The sequence below is a fragment of the Moschus berezovskii genome, chromosome 17 (assembly GCF_049115385.1).
Source record: "Moschus berezovskii isolate FMDL1 chromosome 17, NW_MosBer_1.0, whole genome shotgun sequence".
NCBI lineage: Eukaryota > Metazoa > Chordata > Mammalia > Artiodactyla > Moschidae > Moschus > Moschus berezovskii.
In genome coordinates, this window is record NC_142476.1 from 40,116,588 (window position 1) to 40,140,056 (window position 23,469).

General features: G+C 46.3%; 2 protein-coding genes and 1 long non-coding RNA gene across 3 annotated transcripts in view; 1 reads left to right on the plus strand and 2 right to left on the minus strand.

The window, feature by feature from the left end:
- LOC148775134 (uncharacterized) overlaps window positions 1–12,565 on the minus strand; it is a 20,263-nt gene extending 7,698 nt beyond the window's left edge. The window contains exons 1-3 of the long non-coding RNA XR_016039608.1: window positions 12,393–12,565; window positions 12,003–12,078; window positions 11,299–11,426 (exon numbers count right to left, since the gene is read on the minus strand). This is a non-coding gene — a long non-coding RNA (uncharacterized LOC148775134). The remainder of the gene's footprint in view (window positions 1–11,298; window positions 11,427–12,002; window positions 12,079–12,392) is intronic.
- Window positions 4,289–21,849, plus strand: LOC129551378 (chymotrypsin-like elastase family member 2A). Its single transcript, XM_055419270.2, has 8 exons — window positions 4,289–4,328; window positions 4,594–4,682; window positions 9,440–9,537; window positions 11,283–11,411; window positions 13,657–13,793; window positions 16,538–16,683; window positions 17,850–18,002; window positions 21,832–21,849. The coding sequence occupies exons 1-8, from the start codon at window positions 4,289–4,291 to the stop codon at window positions 21,847–21,849; spliced, it is 810 nt and encodes a 269-aa protein (XP_055275245.1).
- The window catches only part of CASP9 (caspase 9), a 24,315-nt gene continuing 21,746 nt past the window's right edge, over window positions 20,901–23,469 (minus strand). The window contains exon 9 of the mRNA XM_055419269.2: window positions 20,901–23,054. Within this exon, the coding sequence (XP_055275244.2) occupies window positions 22,965–23,054 (90 nt within the window). The 3' untranslated portion in view covers window positions 20,901–22,964. The remainder of the gene's footprint in view (window positions 23,055–23,469) is intronic.

Below are 23,469 nucleotides of genomic sequence, written 5' to 3' on the forward strand. Positions count from 1 at the left end.
TAGTCACCTAACCTCTCCAAGACTCAGTTTCCTCATCTGTAAAATGGACACATCTTCCACCTCCCTTTGGAAGCCAACTGAAGCTTGTGACAGGAGGCGTCATTACTACTACTGACCTCATACCTGGACCCCCAATGGCACATCTCCCCTCTCCCTTTTATTCCTTAGTAGGGGGAGCTTTATTCCTGGCAGGCCCTGGTGGCCAGTCCCCTAAAACTCACTCATCAAGTAGGAGCACCTATCTGCAAATATTCACGTGGTGATAGGCCAGGGGGCATGTAATGGCAGAGAATAAACACAGAGCGTCTTCCCAAAGCACCGATTTCCTATGAAGATTGTGTGGGAAGAAAAAAATGCACTTTAAGATAAACTGAGCTGCGTGATGAAATAAGCTGCAAAATTCAGATCTTTCCAGGTAAAGAATGAAACTTCCCAGACGTTTGCTATTGTGACTGCCGCATGCTAGACCCCAGATTGTTAATCTATGAACACCAGAGCCTGAAAAACAAAACCGTTTTGTAAATAAAGTTTTCCTGGAAAACAGCTATGCCTATTGGGCTGCTTTTTGCAATATAACAGCAGAATTGAATAGTTGTAACCGAGACCATATGGCCCATAAGCCTAAAATATTTGCTGTCTGGTCATTTGTAGATACAGGTTGCCAACCCCTGATCTGCTCAGATTCTTTGATGGTAAAGTTTGAATAATTCTATGCTTTTCTGATATCTGAGGTCTGCAGGTCTCAGGACTGAAGAGTGAACATTTTATTGCACATTGACAATTCTCAGTGTTCTAAGTGAATAAGCCATTGCTTAATTCTGACAACAACCCTAAGAGCTGGATAAGATTTTTATTGTTCTATTTGATAGGTGAAGAAATTGAGTTAGAGATGAAACTTGCTCTAGCTCAGGTCTTCTCAAATTTTAACAAACAGGAGAATCACCTAGGTATCTTATTAAATGGCAGATGCTGAATCAGTAGGTGTGGATACATGAGTCTGCATTTCTAACCAGATCCTAAGCTATGCTGGTCCAAACCACTCTGTGAGTAGTGAGGATCCAAACTACAGAGTCACTACCCAGAAGCACAGGGCTGCAAACCCAAGTCTCTAACCCCTGAGCATTGGATTTCTCAGAGGAACCCTTATAAATGAGTCATACTACTACTACTACTACTACTAAGTCACTTCAGTCGTGTCCGACTCTGTGTGACCCCATTGACGGCAGCCCACCAGGCTCCCCCGTCCCTGGGATTCTCCAGGCAAGAACACTGGAGTGGGTTGCCATTTCCTTCTCCAATGTGTGAAAGTGAAGTCGCTTAGTCACGTCTGACTCGTAGCGACCCCATGGACTGCAGCCTACCAGGCTCCTCCGTCCATGGGATTTTCCAGGCAAGAGTACTGGAGTAGCTTGCCATTGCCTTCTCCGAAATGAGTCATAAATCTCATGAAAGTTCATGTCGGCATCTCCATGGCCCTATTGAGACCTCAAGGACACAGCCCAGTTTAGAACTTCACAGATTGCCTGGTTGTCCATCAACATATAAATGGGGACTGAGCCCCAGTGGGAGGAAGTGGGCTATAAAACTCATCTATTCTCCCAGCCTCTATTCCCTCTACAGAAACCTGGATTATTATTTTGGTGCTGTCCCTCCCCCACACCTCCATCTGGAGCCTGGTGCCCAGATCCAGGTGTAGGACTTGTCCTCCAGGTCCTAAACCTGTCCAATCCACAATTGCATCCCCTCTCCCACCACAACCATTGGTTCAGGGATGGTCATGTGACCTGAGGCAGGTCCAATCAGAGAGAGTTACAGGACGTCTGTGGGAACTACCAGAAAGCTCTGGCTCATTCCCTGATGGGTTTGAAGATGAGTGATGTGAGGCTACAGCAGCAAAGTGGAGGGGATGGTTTTGCTCTCTAGAATACATTCAACAATGAGTAGAGACACTTCTGGTTGTCACAACTTGGAGGAGGAGGGAAGAGACTAATGGCATCTAGTGGGTGGAACCAGGACTGCTACTAAATATCCTTCAAGGCACAGAATTGTAGTTCACAGGATTCTGGGTCTCATAACAAAGAACCATCATCCAAAATATCAATAGTGCCATAGTTGAGAAACCCTGGACCAGAGATTCTGTAACCCTCTTGTCCCCATAGGACAACCTGGAGTGCCTACAGGCCATGTAATGGAGCCTGAGAGTAGATTTTCACAGTGAAACGCAGAGACAAAAGATAGAGATAAACTGAGTGCTGGGGACATCACCAGAGCCCTGGATCCAGCCGTGCCTGAAACCAGCCCTGCTCCTGGGCTTTTCCACCTTGTGGCCCAGTGAATGACTCTTTGGCTTAAACCTATTAGATGAAGATTTTTGTCACTTCCAAACCCTCCCAGAAATGTGATGAATTAGGCAGGGCATATGTCCTTCTCTGCATTTCATTCATAAACAGCCCCAGGCCAGAGGACCTGTGTGACTTGCCCAAGGTCACACAGCAAGCCTATGGCATGTGCCAAACCAGTATTTGTTCAGTGACCTCCCACAGGAAAATCTTATTTTTATAGTAAAATAAACACAGATACATGGAACAGAATGGCATATTCACATTAATTCAAGATAAAATAAGAAACTTCAGAAATAGTTTGTTGTTGTAGTGACTGCTACAGACTACAAACAAGAGCCCAAACTGTTAAAAAAGTTACGGATGGAGTTGGGACTAGAACCCAGGTATTCTGACATCTAGTGCAGTGGGATTCTACACCCCAGGCTCCCTCACCCTCCGCATGATTCTTGGCCAATTACAAATTTTTCTCATCCATATGACAATCCTGTAATCCAGGCCTGGATTGTTATTTAGGAAACTCAGGCCCAGTGACTTGTCTGTCCAAGCTATAACACTCAGTTCTGACTCAATGAGGACTTGAACTCAGGTCTTAACAGTTCAAGTCCACTCTCTGCTCTGCTTTTCTGGCTGGGCAAAAGGTAGAATCTGTGGTCAGAGGGCAGGTCTGTCTCACCAGAGCCTGGCCTTCCTGGAACTGTGCTCTGACCATAAACAATGAGAATGAAGTTTTAAGGAAGAGCAAGAATGTCCATCAGGAACCCTCACTGCTTTTTTCCACCCATGCTCCCTGCTACCCACCAAACCCAAGGGGCTTACTGCAGTACTAGGAGGACATTTGAAATGCCACCTTCAGCATCCTCAAGTAAAGGAGCTTGGAAATCAGACCAGCTTATGTTGGAATCCCCTTTGTGCCACTTTAGAAGCTGTGTGATCTTGAGCAAGTTCACTTTACCTTTCTGAACCTCAGCTTCTTCATTTGAAATATGGGCCCTTTTGCTAGATTTCATAAGACTTAGGTTAGGTAAGACATGTGAGTGCACCTGACATGTACGTTGGGTGAGTGTCAGCCTCCTTTTCTAAGAAGTTCCTGCCTTGACCTCATTTGGAAGTTACTGGAGAAGTATAAACTGCTGTGGTCCTAGGAGGAGATGATGAATACTCTTGAGCCATCCCAATAAAGCCCTCTGCAGCTGCCCATTCTGGGGCTGCCCAACCCCACCTATTCGAGTCTAGTTTGTGCTTCTCCCATGTAAGCACAGTTTTCAAATCCTCACCACATCATTACAAAACAGACTGGGCACGCATTTCTCCCCTTGTTTCATAGACAGGCCGGCCCCAGGCCTTGAGACTTCCATGGCTTATCCTAGGCCACCCAGCAAGCTGAGGTATGGCCTAGAACAGGCTTCCTCAACCTCGGTGCCACTGACGATTGAGGGGGAATCGTTCCTCATTGCGACAGGCTGTCTTGTGCCTTTGTGGGACATTTCGCAACATCTCTAGACTCTACCCACTAGATGCCAATAGTACCCCATCCCCAGCCGTGACAACCAAAAATGTCTCGACGTTGCCAAATGTCCCCTTGGTGGATAATACCAGCACCATTGAGAATCACTGGCCTAGAACTGTTTGTTCAGCAAGCAACCTAATGTTTTCTATGAAAACACAGCTCCAAGGGCCAATATTTTTCTTCTTCTCATAACATATAATCTGTTGAAAGTGGATAGAACCTATATTTCAACATCCACGTTTGGCATCTTTTTCTGAGTATTTCCAGGGTGTCAATTAGGGAAAATGGAAAAAGAATATTGGACACAGGCCATTTTTCCATTGGGCTTTGAGAAAATCCCCATCTTGAATTTTCCTAGTATATCTCTGTCCGATAAGCCCACTCATAAAACCAGGGCCTCAGCCAGGGCCACACATATAGGACTCCTTACGGACACACCATGATCAGGGTCTTACTGCTGTCTACGTTGGTGGCTGGAGGTAAGCCCTGTCGCCCAGAGGCACTTTTCCAGCCTCCTGGTGGAACTGGGGATGGGACCTCCCTGCACCCACTGGGCTTAGTCCTGTGGTTGTAAGAAAGCTGGAGTGAAATTTCAGAAAAGTGCAACAAAGGGTAGGACTCTACAACCTGTAAGGATCCTTCCAGAACAGGGATTCTCTATTTGGGGGTTGGGAATTCAGGAAGTGTGGGGTAAATTGTTTGGGTCACCGCTTCCTGGGTTTACAACCCTTTCTCTTTCTACAGCTCTCAGCTGTGGGGTCCCCACTTACCCACCGCAACTGTCCAGAGTGGTTGGAGGTGAAGATGCAAGGCCCAACAGCTGGCCCTGGCAAGTGAGTCCCCATACTCTACTTCTTGCCTCCCTCTCCTTACATATGTAACATCAGCCCTTTACCCTTCACCACGGGGTCTATTGCACCGGCAAAAGTGAGGGTTGGTGGGGACTCAAAGGGCAGGATGGGGGAATTCAACAATAAAAAATTCATTTCTGTGCCCTTGGTCAACCTTGGGGGTGGAAGGAGAGGTGCCTTCTCTAACGTGGATAAAGATCTGCCCGAGCCCACAACCCATCCACACAAATTCACAAATAAATTCTTTCTGTTAACCAGTCAGATGCTTGCTTACAAATATACTGTTATCTGAAGATCCATTCATCAATCTCTATGCAAATATTCCTTGCTTTCAGGAACCAGTCAGTGCTATTTTATGCAAATTAATTCTTGACTACAGGCAAACCAATCTTACCAATAAAGTAAATGCCTCCTTACCTTGAAATAATTCTAACAATAAGGTGACTAAAAATGCTGGGTGGGGCACAGGCACCAATTACTAGGACCTGTTAGTGGTAGGACTCATGAAAGAAATGTGAGGCTTACACTGACATAAATATAGTAAAATCTCTCTTATCTGACATGATTGGGATTGAGTAATAAGCTCAGTGGTAAAGAACCCACCTGCCAATGCAGGAGACCTGGGTTCGATCCCTGGGTCAAGAAGATGCCCCAGAGAAAGAAATGGCAACCCACTCCAGTATTCTTGCCTGGGAAATCCCATGGACAGAGGAGCCTGGTGGGGCTACAGTCCATGGGGTCGCAAAGAGTCGGACATGACTTCGCAACTAAACAATGAATCAAAAGATTGGTTATAGATAAATTATTAGAAATCACACATATATCCTTTAAACACTTATTTTAATTGAAAACTTATACCTATGCATTTAGTCACCAATCTATCTTGTATAAATTATCCCCACAATATATTATCTGTAATTCCATTTCTTTAAAGTAGAGTAACTGACTACGAGATACTGAAGAAGCAATCTGACAGCCCTTCCAGATTGTGATGACCCTTTTTTCTCAGTTTTTCAGTTTTTTCATCTATGCCTAATTCACAGCAATTTTTTTAAAAGTCATGGTTATCTGGTCTCTTCCAAGCACTTACCTTAGTTTCCATGTAAATCACAGCAATCTTTTAGAACTCATATTTCATTGGTTACATATTTAATTAATACACACAATTACAATATGAGTACAACTGGCATACACAGGTTTGGGAGCAGAAAGTTTGAGTGGGGTGAGTTTACAACATAAGTGAGTGCTCAGAGTGCCCCATGCAGCCATCAGTAGGTTTCATGGAGGGAATGCAACAGCCATTCATCTTCCCTTCAATTAGGAGAGCTTCAGTCATAGATAGTGACAGACAATTCACAATTTATGTATTGGATTGGCCACAAAATTTATTCAGATTTTTCTACAAGATATTAACCAAAAGAAAACCGAAACGAATTTTTTAGCCAACCCAATACTTAGCTCTGTGTACTTTTGCCAGTTCTTCTACTTTTCTCACACTCCCACAATATATTTTTTCTGGGAAGTTGGAAGAGGGGCCCTATACGTCCCCCTTAAGGAGAGGTCACCCTTGTGCTTAGAATCAATCAATGCTGCCTACCAAAATATCTCCTCACCCTCTGGACCATTTGCTCCACCTCTGTACCACTTGCTGATACAAACATATCCTTGCCTTGGGAACCAACTGATGCTAGTCTTAGAAGGGTCTCACTACACTTCCTGCTTCTGCTTCCCTAGATTTTTTTAATCAGGATGGATGGGCAGGTCAAGCAGGGTGGGGACCAGGGAGAGGCAAACAAGGCACTCACTTTGGGGGCAAAAGTTAAGGAAGCACCACAAAACTCAGTAACCAAAATAAATTTTAATACAATATTTTTAAAAAATCAAACTTTATCATAATGAACAAAATATCAAAATTTTAAACAAAGCTAAAATTTTAAACAAATATAATTTGCCCTGCATTGGCTGAGAAGTTTTTTCTGTTCCACACTCATCTCAAGATTATGACTCTAGGTCACAAGGCACTAGACACTGGAAAATAAAGTGCTAGATGATTTTAAATTAAAGTAGGGTGTGTGGGACTTCACTGGTGGCCCAGTGTTTCAAACTCCTCATCTCCACTGTAGGGGGTGTGGATTCCATCTCTGGTCGGGGAACGAAGATCCCACATGCTGCAGGGCATAGCCAAAAATAATAATAATAATAAAGTAGGATGTGTAAAGTTTCCACATAGATTCTGGAGCCAGTCTACTTATGCTATGCCACATACTAGCTGTACAAGTGAAGCAACTCAATTTACCTTTCTCTATTAAAAATATATGGCACCCCTTATGATGTGGACCATGTTGAACAAATTTCTATTCGCTGCCTTAGTTTATTCATCTGTAAAGTGGGAATAATAATAGAGCTTCATGAGACTACTGTGATTGTGATGTGAGCTTATTTACACTCTGAGCTCAGAACAGTGTCTGGTATATGGTAAGTGTTCAAATTATTAGACATTTAAAGTGTTAGTTATTATGATTATTAATCATCCCAAGAGCCCCAGACAAGCATTATAACCCCCATTTCCTAGACAAGGTAACTGGGGCTCAGAAAAGTTATATAATTGCCCAAAGTGACCCAGTTAGCCTGGGGGAAAGTGCAGAGTCAAATTTGGTTTACCCTTTGCTCTTGTGGCCACACTTTGCTGCCCACAAATTATATGTTTACACATTATTTCAAATTTCCACATCTGTAGGATGATTTCAGCCTATTTGGAGATTTTGGGATGGGGCATGCTTTTAGGTATCTTTTTAATTTTGTCTAATTTTAAGCATTGTTTTTAAAAAGTCAGTTAATCTAAGTCCCCTTAATGTGAAGCAAACAAGAAAATGTCATATGGATAATCAGAAATGATGATGTTTGGAGAACAGCAGGCATCACTCCTGCTTTTCCTCCACAGGAACCATGGTCAAAGCAGGCAATGCTCTGCTGTCACCTCCCTCCTTTCTATTTGGCCTTGGCAGGGACTTCAAGGGGAAGGAGATGGGACAGCTTCCGCAGAGACCCAAATGGTGCCAAATGCAACCACCTTAAAGTTCCAATCCACACCTATTAAGCTATCAAATCGAGGAAACAAATTTTTCTTTAAAAAAAAAGTTGAGTCGTCAGGGGTAAAGTACACTTAAGTATTTCATATTCCTATGAGTGGATTTAGTCTTCAGAGCAATGGCGACAAGTTCGGAAAGAGAGACCAGACCCTTGCCCTGGTGAGTCCATTTTCATTCATTCACTCCTTTTCTGATTAACTCACTGTTTCAATTTATTAAGGATCCACTGTGAGACAGGAACTGTTCTAGGCGCCTGGAATATAGCAGTGGCAATAAAATGCATGGAGCTTACATCAAAGTGGGAGAATGAAACTATCGACAATTGAGTGGGCAAATTCATAGCATCAGGTGATGATAGACACTCTGATGAAGAATAAAACAGGACTAGAAGAAAGAGTTGTGTGTGCCCATATGTGTGCATGGGTGTGTAAGGATATGCGTGTACACTTGTGTCGACATGAGTGTGCATAACCTTAGATAAGGTGGTCACAGAGAACCTCACAGGGAAGGTAACCTTGAACACAGACCTGCAGGAAGTAAATGAGAAAGCTATGCTAATACTTTAGAGAAGAATAGGTCAGGCAGAAGGAATAGCAAATGCAAAGGCTCTGAGGCAGAAATGGGCTTGTTGTGTTTCCAGAACCTCGTGGAGGTCAGTGTGGCTGGAGCAGAGGGGAATGAGCGCCTGTAAGGTAAGGGTGGTCATGTAGAACCTTGTAGGGCATCGTACAGTTTGGGGGTTACATTGTATGAAAGGGGAGGCCACTGGCAGGTCAGAGGAGAAGCATAATTAAGCTCACATTTTAAAAGGATCTTTCTGCTCACTGTGTTAAGAAATGGGGTGAGGAAGGGGCCAGACCAAGATCAGGGACAATACATAGGAAGCTACAATAATAATTCAGGTGAGGTGTGAAGGTGATGGGGACCAACAGCTGAGGTGGTAGGAGGGAGGCGTTCCGTCCACATATTCTGGAAGTAGAGATGGCGGGATTTGTCTGTGGGTTCGAATGAGGCATATGAGAGAGAGAGAAGCATCAAACTCACTGCCAAGAGTTTTGGCCTGAACAGCAGGTACAGCAGGTTTGCCATTTACCAAGACAAGAAAATTTAAGGAAAGCACAGATTCAGGGAGTGGGCAGAAGGGATCAAAATTTTGCTTTACACATATTAAATTGGAGGAATATGTCCTGAAGAAATAGCTCTCAAGAAAGGAAAAATCCCAAGAAGTCGCACTGCAGAACGATGTTCAAAACAATTACTTCTTGGACTTCCCTGGCAGTCTAGTGGTTAAGACTCCCCGCTTCCAATGCAAGGGGCGTGGCTTTCATCCCTGGTTGGGGAACGAAGATCCCACATGCTCTGTGGCACAGCCAAAAAAAAAAATTTTTTTTTAACTAATTACTTCTTAATAGAGTTTTTATTTACATTTTTGACATTTTGTTCATCATAGTTTTTTTTGTGTCAATTTTCTAAAGATTATTAAAATGTTATGTAGCTGGATTACAGAGTTTCTTTGTGCCCCTTAGATTTTGCACCTGAGGTGAGTGTCTTGCTTGCTCAACTTCCCCTGCCCCCACTCCCAGGGCTGGGATGCTGCAGAGCAGAGGGCTTGGCCCTTTCAGCTATGGGATCACCTGTGATTCTTTGCAGGTCTCCCTGCAGTACAGCTCCAGCGGCCAGTGGCGTCACACCTGTGGAGGGTCTCTGATAAAACAAAATTGGGTCCTGACAGCGGCCCACTGCATCAGGTAATTGCTATTCCCCTGTCTCCTTGCCTGCTCACCCTACCGACCAGCACTCATCTCTCAGAGTTAGAGCCCAGATGGCCCAAACCACCCCACAGAAAGCAGCATCGAACACAACCACTTCTTTGGCCAAGAAATACGCTCTCTTCGATCTGCAGTTCAGTCTGTTGGTCAGCTGATAGACCCATATATATGATATGGATTGACTATCCTGTGCAAGGCACTGAGGGGGACTATGCGGAGGGAGAGGCCCATTTTTTTCCCTTTTGGGGTGAACTAGATATGGCCTCTGGATCTGGAACTGGGTTCACTTAAGCTACTTGAATGACTTCTTCAAGTCTCAATACCATCACCCGCACAAAAGCAGATAACAGTATTTGCAGTATTTGTGGTTTAGTCACTCAGTCGTGTCTGATTCTTTGCGACCCCATGGACTGTAGCCTGCCAGGCTTCTTTGTCCGTGGGATTTTCTAGGCATGAATACTGGAGTGAGTTGTCATTTCCTTCTCCAGGGGATCTTCCTGACCCAGGAATTGAATCCATGTCTCCTGCGTTAGCAGGAAGATTATTTACCACTAAGCCCCCAGGGAAGCATCCACGGGTATTCAGTGTGGATTCAATGAGATGGTGCATTAAACGGGCCAGCACAGAGTAAGTGCTCAATAAAAGTGAAACTAGCACCATTATAAAGGCCCACAGGGAAAGGAAAGGCTCTGTGACATCCATTGTTCACCTGTCTTCTTCCTTCCCTACAGCCCCTGCTTAGCTTACCTAGGCTGGCACTCACTGGAGTTTCCCCTGGGCCAGTGGGACACTCTCATTGTCAGGGGTGGTCCCTCCTTTCCACATAATTTACAAGTTCTATGAGGTGGTGGGGGAAATCACAGAGCTCTGGGATTCAGGAGTCCTAGTTCTAACTCTGAGTTGTCATTAATGAGCTGGAGAGTAAGACTTTGGACCTTCCTAAGCCTCAGGCTGGCTTCCTAGGTGGTTCAAGGGTAAAGAATCCGCCTGCCAGGGCAGGAGACGCAGGAGATGCAGGTTTGATTCTTGAGTCAAGAAGATCCCCTGAAGAAGGAAATGGCAAGCTACTGCAGTATTTTTGCCTGGAGAATCCCATGGACAGAGGAGCCTGGCGGGCTACAGTCCATGGAGTCACAAAGAGTCAGACACAACTGAGCGACTGAGCGCACACACACACATGCAAGCCTCAGGTTCCCCATTTAAAAATAGGAAATGAGGAGTTAAACTAGAAAAATTGGCCTTGGGAAATTCCCTGCTGGTCCAGTAGTTAAGACTTTGTGCTTCACTGCAAGGGGGCACAGGTTTGATCCCTGGTCAGGGCAGGCCATATAGTTGTGGCCAAAAAAGATAATAAAATTTAAAAGTTAAAATAAAAAACGCCCTTTAAGTCAAATGACTATGGTTATCCATCTCACTTCCCCTATATAATATAGAACTTATATTATTATAACTTTTATTTTATATTATAGTTTACAGTTGGTATAATGTAGTTGTTTTGTTATAGTTATTATGTTATGTTGTAACTAACCAATTGCCCCAAGGAAAGAAAAATTCTCAGTGCCAACTAGTGGCTCGTGGAGCAGGAGTTGGCTCGGGTCCCCCAGCATTGTCCAGAGCTTGGTCTCTAACCAGTACATTCTTTGGGGTGTCCAAGCCTATAGGGCTCAGGGAGAGGAAAAGACAGCCCAGAGCTCACCTTTCCTGCCCGGACCCCTCTCTCCCAGCTCCTCCAGGACCTACCGGGTGGTGGTGGGCAGGCAGAGTCTCTCCACCAATGAGGCTGGCTCACTGACCGTCGCAGTCTCCAAGTCCGTGATACATGAGAAGTGGAACTCCAATCAGCTCGCCCAAGGGTGCGTTCTGTCTGGCTGCACTTGCGGGGTGGGTTGGCAGGGACACAGATTGGGGGTGGGCTATCTCATAGAAAGCAGTGGGTGCTGTCCCATCCTTTGCTCCTTCTGTAGGCAGGCGGGGAGAGGTTCTCGGCCCCAAAGATGCCTGGGCTGGCATGTGACTGGGGTGGCGGGGGGAACCTAGATCTCCTGCCAGTTAAGTCTACAGGGTTCTGGTCCACCCCAGGCACTCACTGACTGTGGATTTATTCTGTGCCAAACCCTGAGGACACAGAGATGGGTCTACAGGCCCCACGACTGGGAGTGGAGTCCATGAGCAGACTGGGACATGGTCCTTCCTGCATTCCTCCACCCTATAACTCCTCCCAGCAAGATCTTTTCAACACAAAGACTCCCTGATACCCTGCAAGGTAGCCTCAGTGACAGACACAGGAAGCTAGCCAAGGGTTCAGAGCTCTGCAAAACCCTACTGATGGTTCCCCGACCAGCAGGGAGACTCTACCTCACTCCCAACTCCTTAGACAAACACAGGCCACCCCATGCTCACCCTGAGCCTTTGGTGACCACCCCCCCCACCCATGTTCCACATACCACACTGGATGCTGGACGCATAGAGATGCACAGGTCACTGCAGCAGCTCTCAGGGAGTCCATGGCCAGAAGTGTGGCTGTAAGGCAGTGCGGGGGGTGGTTAAGGAGCCTGCTGGCTTAGATATGAATAACGACCATGTGGCATTGTTGGCATCTCCCCACCAGGGACAGAAAGTTATCATCCCTTTTCCTGCTTCCCCATCATCATCCTAGAACCCAGAAGTATCCATCATCCTGTCCTATCCCCCAAGAGCACTCTGCAGTTCCAGAAGGGCCTTTAGAAAGAAGAACCCCAGCCATCTCTTCAAATTTGCGTAATTTAGCCACACACAAGGCCTCTTCTGCAGCCCAAGATGCCACTCTTGAATAGCTGCTCAGAAAGCTCACTCACCAAATCTTCCAATGACTCTGCATCACAGCCCAGCAGAGAGCAGAGGATGCCCTGTGGCAGTAACTCTCCGTGCTCTCTCATCTGGGCAGCCTGCTGTGGTCCAGCACCGGATGGCTCACAAAGGGTGCAAGGAGTCCGTGAGTCATGAGTCAGTCTCCGCTCCCAGAGGGACTAGTCAGCTAGATGAAACACACAGACAAGACATTGGAAAGCCATAAAATGACACAGCATGTGTCCAGAGAAGCTTTAGGAGATGGGAAGGAGATGGCAGGGCAGAGAGTAGAGAGAGAAATTTTTAGCTACATATGGCCTCTCCATGTGGCCTTGGCTTCTTCATGGCACAGAGGTTAGGTTCTAAGAAACGAAATCTTGAACGATCCAGACAGAAGCTTCATCTCTCGTCATGACTTAGTCTCAGAAGTCACATGGTGTCACTTCCTAAACATCACAGGCCCCCCATCCCCAACCAGGGGGAAGAAACTGAGACCCCCAACTCTCAATGGACAAAGTGTCAAGATCACATTGCAACAAGCACCAGTAGGTGGGAGATCTCATTGCAGCCATCGTGGAAAATGTGATCGGCCAATCGCTAAAGGTTTCCTAGACAAGGACATGAAACTCAGGGATAAATCTGACAGCAGAGCTCAAGGTGGAAAAGAAAGTGAAGAATAAAGGCAAAAAGTCCTTTCAGTCTGAACATCTGCTGTTTTCTAAACCAAACACAGGAAGTACAAGGCCAGCATGGATATCACCAAGCAATCATGGATTTATTCCCTTGCTGATCCTGGAAAGAACCTCAGAGTCCTTGTCAACACAGTCTACCAAGCAGCCACAAGTAATCCATCAGAGTGAACTTTGCAAGACAGACCTACTTGCCCTCTCTGTTTTAAACAGTTCCCTGAAAGGCCTTTAGGAATTTAGGGCTTCAAGCTCCACCAGGGACAAAATACAGTCCTGGGGGGACTTCTCCAGTTGCCCAGTGGTGAAGACTCTGCCTTTCACTGAAGGGGGTATGGGTTCGCTCCCTGGCGGGAGAACTAAGATCCCACATGCTGCTGAATGTGGCCAAAATTTTCTTTTTAAATGCAATCTTGGGGTTTAACCATAGCTGCTCCCGATCCCTTGTAACCCCAACAGCAGGAAGATTCAGCATCAGTCCAGCCGGGGACAGGTTCAATGATCCCAGCTGGGGATAGAATCAGAAATATAACTGGGACAGAACCAGTCAACCCTCTGGTTATGCTCTGCTTCTTTTCCAACCCAGGAACGACATTGCCCTGCTCAAACTGGCCAGCTCTGTCCCCCTGACTGACAAGATCCAGCTGGGCTGCCTGCCGCCTGCCGGCACCATCCTGCCCAACAACTATGTCTGCTACGTCACGGGCTGGGGAAGACTGCAAAGTGAGTGGGTGCTGGGAGCCCCATGGCTCCCAAGGGAGGGGGGGCGATGTCACCCCGGTTCAGTCAGGGGTTTTCTCTCCGCCGATTATCCAAGAAGTCTGGAAGAAGTGCCTGCTGCCTTGGAGAAGAAGGATAGTGTAGACAGATAAGGCCTTCCCAGGTGGCTCAGTGGGTCAAGAATCCACCTGCAATGCAGGAGACGAGACGCAGGAGACAAGCGTTCATCTCCAGGGTCGGGAAGATGCCCTGGAGGAGGGCATGGCAACCGACTCCAGTACTCTTGCCGGAGAGTCCTACGGACAGAGGAGCCTGGTGGGCTACAGGCCATAGGGTCGCATAGAGTTGGACACAACTAAAGCGACTGAGCACGCACACATGCATGCACATAGACAGATAAGAATTCAGAATGCCTGGGTTCAAATCCCAGTTCCTCCACTTACTTGCTGTGTGGCCACCTGCAGACTGCTCAGCCTTTCCACGCTGAAGTTTCCTCATCTGTAAAATGGGGATAATAACAGGCTCTGTGTCACACGGTTGTCAATAATCCATGGGAAGCATTTGGGCCAGTGCCTGGCACGTGGTGCTTTGTGTTAGCTGTTGTCAGTGTCACCATGACCACGACATCTGGCATAGAAGTCCCTCCTATGGCCCAAAGCCAGGGCCGAAAACAGCATTCACTCCACGACCTCGGGATCCTACAGCTCCACAAAGGTCCCTGGGGGCCTCGTCAGAGTCTCCCCTTCCCATCTCAAACCTCACTCGTCATATGCTGCCTTCCCTTGCCAATCAGACTCTGACTACGTGTGGGTATCCTTTTGACATAAGCCCTAAGGGTCAGAAATCCAATGACAGTAAGTCACCAAGAAGGAGCAGAGGACCTGCCCTCCCCTTGTGAAATCACCAGAGGTTTGGAAAATTCTAGGAAGGCCCATGCAAATAAGTGACTATTTTTTCTCATAATGACAAACCTGTAAGTGATATTTTTTGCAGAGGTACACCAACACACATACACTCAAATTGATATCACCCTCTTGCCTGGCTTATCTGCAAAAATAGGACCCATGGACACTCAGCAGAAGGGAGAAGTGGAGATGTATCTCTTATTATTGAGATACAAATTCGGCCACTGGTTCATTTATCAGAAAACACCCAGGCAGAATGTATTTCACTGGAGGCAGCAAGAGCCAGGGAAGGGTCCAAGTACTTGACTTTATTCCCAGCTATGTTGGCCACTAGCTGTGTAACCTCGGGCAAGCCATGTTGAAGCCTCAGTTTCCTCATCTGTAAAATGGAAATACAGTTGGTGAACATTTAAAGAGATGTGAAAATGCCCATACACTTGCAAAATGTAACACAGGTTAGAATGGAGTTTATTAGAGTGCTCTTGGGAAAACTGCTTAACTTCTCTTGGCTTCAGTGGCACACCTGTCAAAATAGGAATAAATATCTATCATGAGGATTAGCATAGCATTTGAAAAGCCTAATAAAGTGCAAGTGAAGAGTACTATTAAGCCTGGCCGTTAGTAGCAGTGGTGATGGAAATGAAAGTGTGATGGCAGTGTCATTGGGAAAAATTAGGAAAGCTCTACTTTCAACACATTCAAATATGTTTCCCAACCTGGGGCTCCAAATGCCAGCAGGCTCATTGTCATATTATGGTAAGTGGTAGAAATCCATGGAACCAACTCAGTCAAAAGGGGAGTTTGTTATAAGGATTTAAGAGATTCAGTGCTCACCTTCAGCCACGAAATTAAAAAATGCTTACTCCTTGGAAGAAAAGCTATGACAAACCTAGACAGTGTATTAAAAAGCAGAGACATCACTTTGCTGACCAAAGTCCATACAAACTATGGTTTTTCCAGTAGTCATGAACGGATGTGAGAGCTGGACCACAAAGAAGGTCGAGAGACAAAGAACTGAAGCTTTTGAACCGTGGTACTGGAGAAGATGCTTGAGAGTCCCTTGGACAGCAAGGAGATCCAACCAGTCAATCCTAAAGGAAATCAATCCTGAATTTTCCTTGGAAGGAGTGATGCTGAAGCTGAAGTTCTAATACTTTGAACTCCTGATGCAAAGAGCTGACTCATTGGAAAAGACCCTGATATGGGGAAAGATTGAGGGCAGGAGGAGAAGGTGGCAACAGAAGATGAGATAGATGGATGGCATCATCAACACAATGGACATGAGTTTGAGCAAACTCTGGGAAATAGTGAAGGACAGGGAAGCCTGGCGTGCTGCAGTCCATGGGGTCGCAAAGAGTCAGACACAGTTAAATCACTGAACACCAAGAGGCTCAGTCAAGGGCAGAGAGAGCCAGGCTTAGTGAACAGGAGAAAACTGGACACTGGACGATTGTTAGAAACTCAGGAGACCCTCTCTCAGAATTTCTTTTCTTCATGGGTCAATTTCATCCTTCTCTCCCTAGAAGAAAATGGCGGCCACTACCAACAGCTCCCAGATTTATATCCTCTCTGGCTGGGATTTCTTAGTCCCAACCCCAAATTCCCAGGAAAAGGAGCTCTTTGGCTTAGCCAGAGTCAGGTGTTCACCCCTGCACCAATCAGCAGTGGCCAATCAACTGTGAGGATACAGTGTAGGCAAATTGGCTGCTACCATGGCAACCCTATGGATGGAAGGAAGTAAGAGGGACCAGAGAAAAAGGGGCTGGGCAGAAAATTCAGTAGGCATCCCCTACTTGCTTTTTCCCTTTGTCCCTGTAACACCTTCTCTCTTGTCTCATGCAGCCAACGGAGCTCTTCCTGACATCCTGCAGCAGGGTGAGCTGCTGGTTGTGGACTATGCCACATGTTCCCAACCTAGTTGGTGGGGCAGCACTGTGAAGACCAATATGATCTGTGCTGGGGGCGACGGCGTGACCTCCAGCTGCAACGTGAGTCCAGGAAGTCACCCCCCGCCCCAACAAAATGGAGCAGAAGGTGGGGAGAGTCTTTCGGGGTCCTAGACTCTATCCTCCCACCTGCCGGCAGAAGTGCTAGGAAGCAGCTTCACATGTTTGAGACCCTGACCTTTGTCCTTGCAGTCTCCAGAAAAGATGTTTTGAGATTCTCCTTGTAATAGTATCTACCCTCTCACTCCTGGAGAGTCCTGCCTTGAGTCCCATGGAGGTCTCTCATTACTGTCATCACTCTTATTCTTTCCTCTGTGTAGGAAGAGAGACAAGGGAACCCATTTGCTGAGTCAGGACCCTTCTCAGATGATTTCAAGTTTATCTGTTGAATTAACCCCATTCATGACTGTAGCTTCAGGGAAGCTACCACACAGCCTTTCTAGACACACCATCTTAACCAAACAGACTTGCTATGTGGTGGACTTTGCAGCAGAGTGAGCACAGAGCAGGAAGGAGCCTCATGTGTCCTTCAGATCACTCTGGAGACCTCCACTTTCTGCCCATGCTGACCAGATCCCAGGAACCTCCCTCAGTGGGAGGAAACTCCCAATGGTGGTAGAGCGCATGAATTTCTAACTCAGGGACACATCTCAGCTCCTTCACTTACTGCCTGCACAACCTCAGACTGAGGGGTTTTGCTTTTCTCTTCGGTGAAATGTGTGTGTGTTAGTTGCTCAGCTGTGTCCAACTCTCTGCGACCCCTGGTCTATAGCCTTCCAGGCTTCTTGGTCCATGGGATTCTGCAGGCAAGAGTACTGGGATGGGTTGCCATTCCCTTCTCCAGGGGATCTTCCTGACCCAGGGATCGAACCCAGGTCTTCTCCATTGCAGGCAGATTCTTTACCAGCTGAGCCACCAGGTAGCAATACTTACCTCGTAGATTCTTTGTGATGATGAAATGGAATAAGGCCTATAAAGTGCTCAGCACCATTCCAGGCACCCAGAAAGAGCAAGGGCTAGCTCCCATCAGTATTACAGTGCCATCTTGAGCTGTGACTGTGAGAGCTGGCCTCAGGGAACTTGGCGACCCACGTGGAACAATATAAATACACTACCAACGTATTGCTCTCTGAAGAGCAGCCCCTGCCCCTCCCATCCCCCTGCCCAAGCCCCCAGGCCCCTCCTGACACAACTCTGTTCTTCCCCAGGGGGATTCCGGCGGGCCACTGAACTGCCAGGCAGATAACGGCCAGTGGCAGGTTCATGGCATAGTCAGCTTCGGGTCCTCCCTCGGCTGCAACTACTACCGCAAGCCCTCCGTCTTCACACGGGTCTCCAACTACAATGACTGGATCAATTCGGTAAGAACTGGACAAGCCGTGAGCCCCACGGGCCCTGCCCTGCCCCGGCCCACTGAGAGCCACGCCCACCTAAGTTCCAAGAATCCCCTCCCTCCTCCTGAGAGCTAGAAAGTGCAGACTCGGGGCAACCTCCACAGGCCTCCCTATGGGCCTTCAGTTTCTGTGTAAGTTGAGTGAAAAGGCACATAAAGGATAGCTTTGTCCAAAGAGGTTGAAAATAAAGGTTACTCCCCCAGCATTAAGAGCAGTTTTCCTGGGATTCATGGAGTATTTTACTTTTCTTTATCTATGTGTAAACCCAGACCCCACTGCCCAACGCTACATTTATCTGCAAAGCCCAAAACCCAATCATTTGAGTCCCCCACAGCCTTAATTGTTGGAAACTAGTCCTTCTAAAGGGGTCCCCCATATTTTTAGCAATTAGAGAGCAGTGTTAAACCTTAATGACCCCGATTAAGTGATACGTAAGAATTAGTTACCTCCACCGTAACTTTACATTTAATTTTATGTAGAACCTCTGATGTAAAATATCATGGCAACTTTCTTAGATAATTATAGGAGAGGTAAGAGATTTTCAGAGCAAAAAGACTCCTTCTTGCATTCAGGAAAAGAGAACCAAACCATTTTTTAAAAAAGCTGAATCACATGTTCTGGGGTTACATGTGTGCTGTGCTGTGCTTAGTCACTCAGTCATGTCTGACTCTTTGCAACCCCATGAACTGTAGCCCACCAGGCTCCTCTGTCCATGGGGATTCCCCAGGCAAGAATACTGGAGTGGGTTTCCACACCCTCCTCCAGGGTATCTTCCCAACCCAGGGATCGAACACACGTCTCCTGTATTGGAGGCAGATTCTTTACCATCTGAGCCACCCGGGAAGCCTTGGTTATACATTCAAAAAGCCATATCTGTGTTAATGGGGAAAGATCTATTATACGTTATTTTATAGCCCAAAGTAACAAGACTAATATATGTTATTAGCTGGTAGGTAAAATTTTTCTAAATGTAATCAATGCTTATTTATAGTGGTAGAATTTTTCATTAAAATCGAACAAGCTTAAAAAATAATTAAAAAAATAAACCAAAGGGTCCCCCAGATATTCTGTAGGGTGACCAATCATCTCAGTTCACCCTGGACTGGGAGGTTTCCTGGGATGCAGGACTTTGTGTTTCAGACCAAGACAGTCCAGGTAAATGGAGCTGAGTTGGTCCCACTACAACAGTGACTGTGTCCCCAAAGAGCTTGATCCTGTGAGCGCAAAATCAGTTCCTCACAAACTTCCAAACCAGCTCAATTCCTATTTTTTTAAAACAATGGATAAACATTCATTTATAATGGAAACCAGAAAAAATTGTATTAAAAAAAAAAAAGCACCAATCTTGGGAGCAGCCATGGATATAATCAACAGTAGGTGGAAACAGCCAGAACATGGAGAGATGTCACAAGGGCAGGCCTGGGGGGTACCTGGGGGAGGGAGAAGGTGTCATGCCTGATGATGGATGTTTGGGAGAGGGGGGAGGAGGAGAACACTGTGCTGATTGGGGGCACTTTTTTTTTCCTTTTTTGTTTGCTCTGGGTCTTCCTTCCTGGGCACAGGCTTCCTGTGGTTGCAGTGAGCCGGGGCTACTCTCCAGCTGTGATGTGAGAGTTTCTCATTGCAGTGGCTTCTCTTGTTGCAGAGCATGGGCTTCCGTAGTTGCAGCACATGGGTGTAGTTGCCTCTCAGCATGTGAAATCTTCCTGGACCAGGGATCGAACCCATGTCCAGTTTTTTACCCACCCCCCAGCATCACCACCACCTCAGTTTGCTCTTCTGTAAAATGGGACTTGAACTAGATCAAGACTCACTCACTCTTTTAGAAGCCAGAACAAGTGGGAGTTGTAGTGTCAGAGATCTCAAAGAAGAGAAAGTTGGCATCTGATTTCATTATTTTAAGTTGAATTTACAGAGAGCTGTTTAATTAAACCAAACCAACACTCCATTATAAAATCAAATATGACACCACAGCCATGAGCATGCGGTCCCAGGAGGAAGACAGCACTGTCAAATGGGCACTGTCAAAACAAGCAGGTGGCTGTCTCCGAGTTTTCCCATTAATACTTGCCGGCTCCTTGCTCATTTGTCTGTCTGTTGGCGTCTCTTTTGCCAACAAATGGTTATAGGCACCAGAGATTCCAGAAAAGTTTGTTAGAGAAAATGTACAATCAAGAAGAGAGTGGCCATTAATTTACAAGATTTTTTTCAGTCAACTGGGGAAAAGTTATGATCTCATCCTGGCAGAGGAAAACCCGAGTCCGACTTTGGAAGTGCCACCAGCATTTCAAAGGATCCTGGCCTAAGACAGATTAGATGAGAGGATAAGTAAGGTGTTTCCCAGCCAAATCCAAGGATGCTCACCAGCCCCAGCTGCTGTGTGAGTCACCAGGCAGCAGGCCCTGGCAGCACCTTGGGGACCCCAAGCAGGGACCGGGAGCAATTGTCCTGTCTTCTGGTCCCAATATCAGCTGTTCCCAGCCACACACACACGCACAACAGAGCAGGCCTCAGCTGAAAGCCTGGCCAGATGTCAGAGGGAATCAACAGGGAAAACAAGGCTTGCGAGGCAGCTGGGCAGGGTCCTGCGTTCCCGGGACAGCAGTCAGAGTAGGCACATGTGCCCATGACAGGTTCCAGGAGCAGCAGAGCCAAGCTGCCAGCTGTCCTCTGTGGGAGGCCACCCCGGCAACTGCAGAGGGGCCAGTGGAACCTTGAGGTGGTCCCAGCCCAGGGGCACACTGTGTGCAGCCTGAAGTTCCAAATCCAGACAGGTGACGAACCAAGGTCAGAAGCTGCAAAGTTGACAGGAGACAGGTGGCCAGGGGCGTTCATCCTTTCAACAGATAGTCAATGAGTTATAAGTATTCACCAGCTTTGTGTTTATTTTAGAAGGTAATACATACTCTTGGTAAAAAATATGAAAAGAATATAGAAGTGTTTCAAGTCAAAAAATACACCCCCCTCACGTGTTTGACACCTGTAATCCCACCATCCAGAGATAATCATAACCAACACTTGGTGTGTGGTCTTGTTTTATTTAGGCGCCTCTATAAAACATCTATATATGTACATATAAACATGCTGTCTTCTAACCAAAAATAGGATTTTACTTCTCATACTGTTCTGCAACTTGGTTTTATCACTTAACACCGCATCACACTATACATGTGAGCCCAGATATATCTATTCGTTCTAAGTAAGATTCCATAGTATGAATATAATGAATGAAGCTTTCATCTCTTTTCCGATTTTCCCCTCTCACGTGGCTGCAATGAACATCCTTGGACATACATCCTTGCACTGATTAGATTCTCTACGCTACACAGATCCTGCAGCATCAAAGGATCATGAGTTGACATGTTAGAATGTTTAGTATATGCCAAATAGCTTCTGAAAATGGGTTACAGCCCCTTCCATAGCGCACAACAGTGCCTAGCAAACAGCAGCAACAATTTCGGGTCTCTCAAATCTTTTGAGAAACAAATCACATCTACAAACATGCCCATCCATACATTTGGCATGTAATTTTTAAGAGTTCCCAGCCCCACTCCACCGCCGCCCTGAAGCCCAAACTGAACTGCTGGCTAAGACTCCTTTTTTACAGGAAATCCATTTAAAGCTGTGATGACATCTTTTCTCCCAAGCATCATTAGAGCTCCTGGGGAGAGCTGCTTCAACTCGGGCTGCCTGATTCACACAGGCAGCGCAGAGTGGGGAGGGAGAAAGCTGGGAATCTGCACACAAGGTTCTGCTCTGCTGAGTTAATCTGATTATTTTCTTGTGTGTCCTGCAGGTGATTGAAAATAACTAACCACCAGAAGTCCCAGGGACTGTTTCAGACTCGGAAAGGTCACAGGAGAAAAATAACAATAAAGTGACGACGACTTGAACACATCTTGGTGAGAGTCTTAATAGCAAACCATACTCATGTCTAGGGCCCTGAAAGAAAGAAACAGGCTCGGGGTCTTTAAGCTGAGCTTACAGACTCAGTGAGTGGGTGGGAGATGCGGGGTTCAAGGGTCCTGAAGCCAGGAAGACACAGGCTAGACTCAAGAAGGCCCAAGTCTGGCCATGGCTCTCCACTGGTTAATTGTGTTCTGTGGACAAGTGACTTAACCTCCCCCAACAAACGGCTCCCACCCCAGTCACTTCTTGGGATGGGGTAGGGGGTTCAGAAGAAATAAGAGCTGGGGAAATATTTCCCAAAAAGCCACAGTCTCCTTTATATAAGAAACAATAAAAAGTTAGAGCAAAATAAGGGGGAAATGGGTGAAAGAGAGTCCATATTCACCTTTTTTTAAAAAAAAAAAACAACACTGCAATATAGAAAAACTTGATAATTTTTAAAATTTCATTTAGGATTTACAGATTCTAGCTCTTCAGATTCTGGCAGCCTTAAACTGATCTAAGAGAGATGCTGGTTTGTTTGTAGCCAAAATTTCCTATAGATCAGTGGTTCCCCAGTCGGGGTCTATGAGGAAGATTTGGCAATGTCTGAAGACACGTTAGGCTGTCAAGACTCAAGAGAGGTGGGTGGAGGCCAGGCTGCTCAACATCCCACATTGCACAGGACGGCCCCACAACAAAGGATTCTCTGGCTCCAATGTCAGCTGTGCCAAAGCTGAGAAGCCCTGATGTAGAGAAAACACAGGGGTCACAGGCCACAGCCACTAGCCATGAATGGGTCACAGGCAAAATCCATGGTGTTCTGCTCCTCCTCCTCCATCGCGGGTCCTTTGGCTCCAACTTGAAAGCTACTACGACTGTCTGCCGCCCGTGGGGAAAAAGCAGACCCTCTACAGGCTACAGAATCCTCCGATGGATGTCAGCCACAGTTGTAGAAAAGTCCAGGCCTTAGCCACAGCCAGAGCTGGAGCAGGAAGATTTCAGGGTGAACGGTATGGCGGGTGAGGGGTCCTGATCTCATTATGTTTTAAAGAAAAGTTTTTTCCGGAGGAAATTAAAACAACCAGGGATCTGTTTGTAAATTCCCTTCACTGAAACAGCATTAGCGACCTGTGAAAACACAACCACAGGGAGGCCTGTGAGTTCTCTCCACTGAAGGAAGAATTCCCAAGCAGGGCTGCGGGGAATGCGCACCAAGTCAGAACTTTAAAAACAACTCTAGGGACTTCCCTGGTGGTCCAGGAGTTAAGATTTCGCCTTCCACTGCAGGGGATGCAGGTTCGATCCCTGGTCAGGGAGCTAGGATCCCACATGGCTTGTGGCCAAAAAACCAAAACAGAAGCAATGTTGTATCAAATTCAATAAATACTTTAAATATGGTCCACGTCAAAAAAAAAATCTTTAAAAAATAAAACAGAAAATAGCTCTGACTGCAGCCTTCTTGAGGGTGTGTGTATGTGTGTGTGTGTGCTGGGCAGAGGGAGGATAAGATAAGGGAACAAGCATCTCAACTATAAGTTTAGAA

Bases quoted from the DNA above. Each gene is read 5' to 3' on its own strand.
- LOC129551378 (XM_055419270.2), top strand. From the start codon at position 4,289: ATGATCAGGGTCTTACTGCTGTCTACGTTGGTGGCTGGAG. The intron at 9,538-11,282 runs GTAATTGCTATT...CCTCTCTCCCAG, and splicing joins ACAGCGGCCCACTGCATCAG to CTCCTCCAGGACCTACCGGG. The intron at 16,684-17,849 runs GTGAGTCCAGGA...GTTCTTCCCCAG, and splicing joins GCGTGACCTCCAGCTGCAAC to GGGGATTCCGGCGGGCCACT.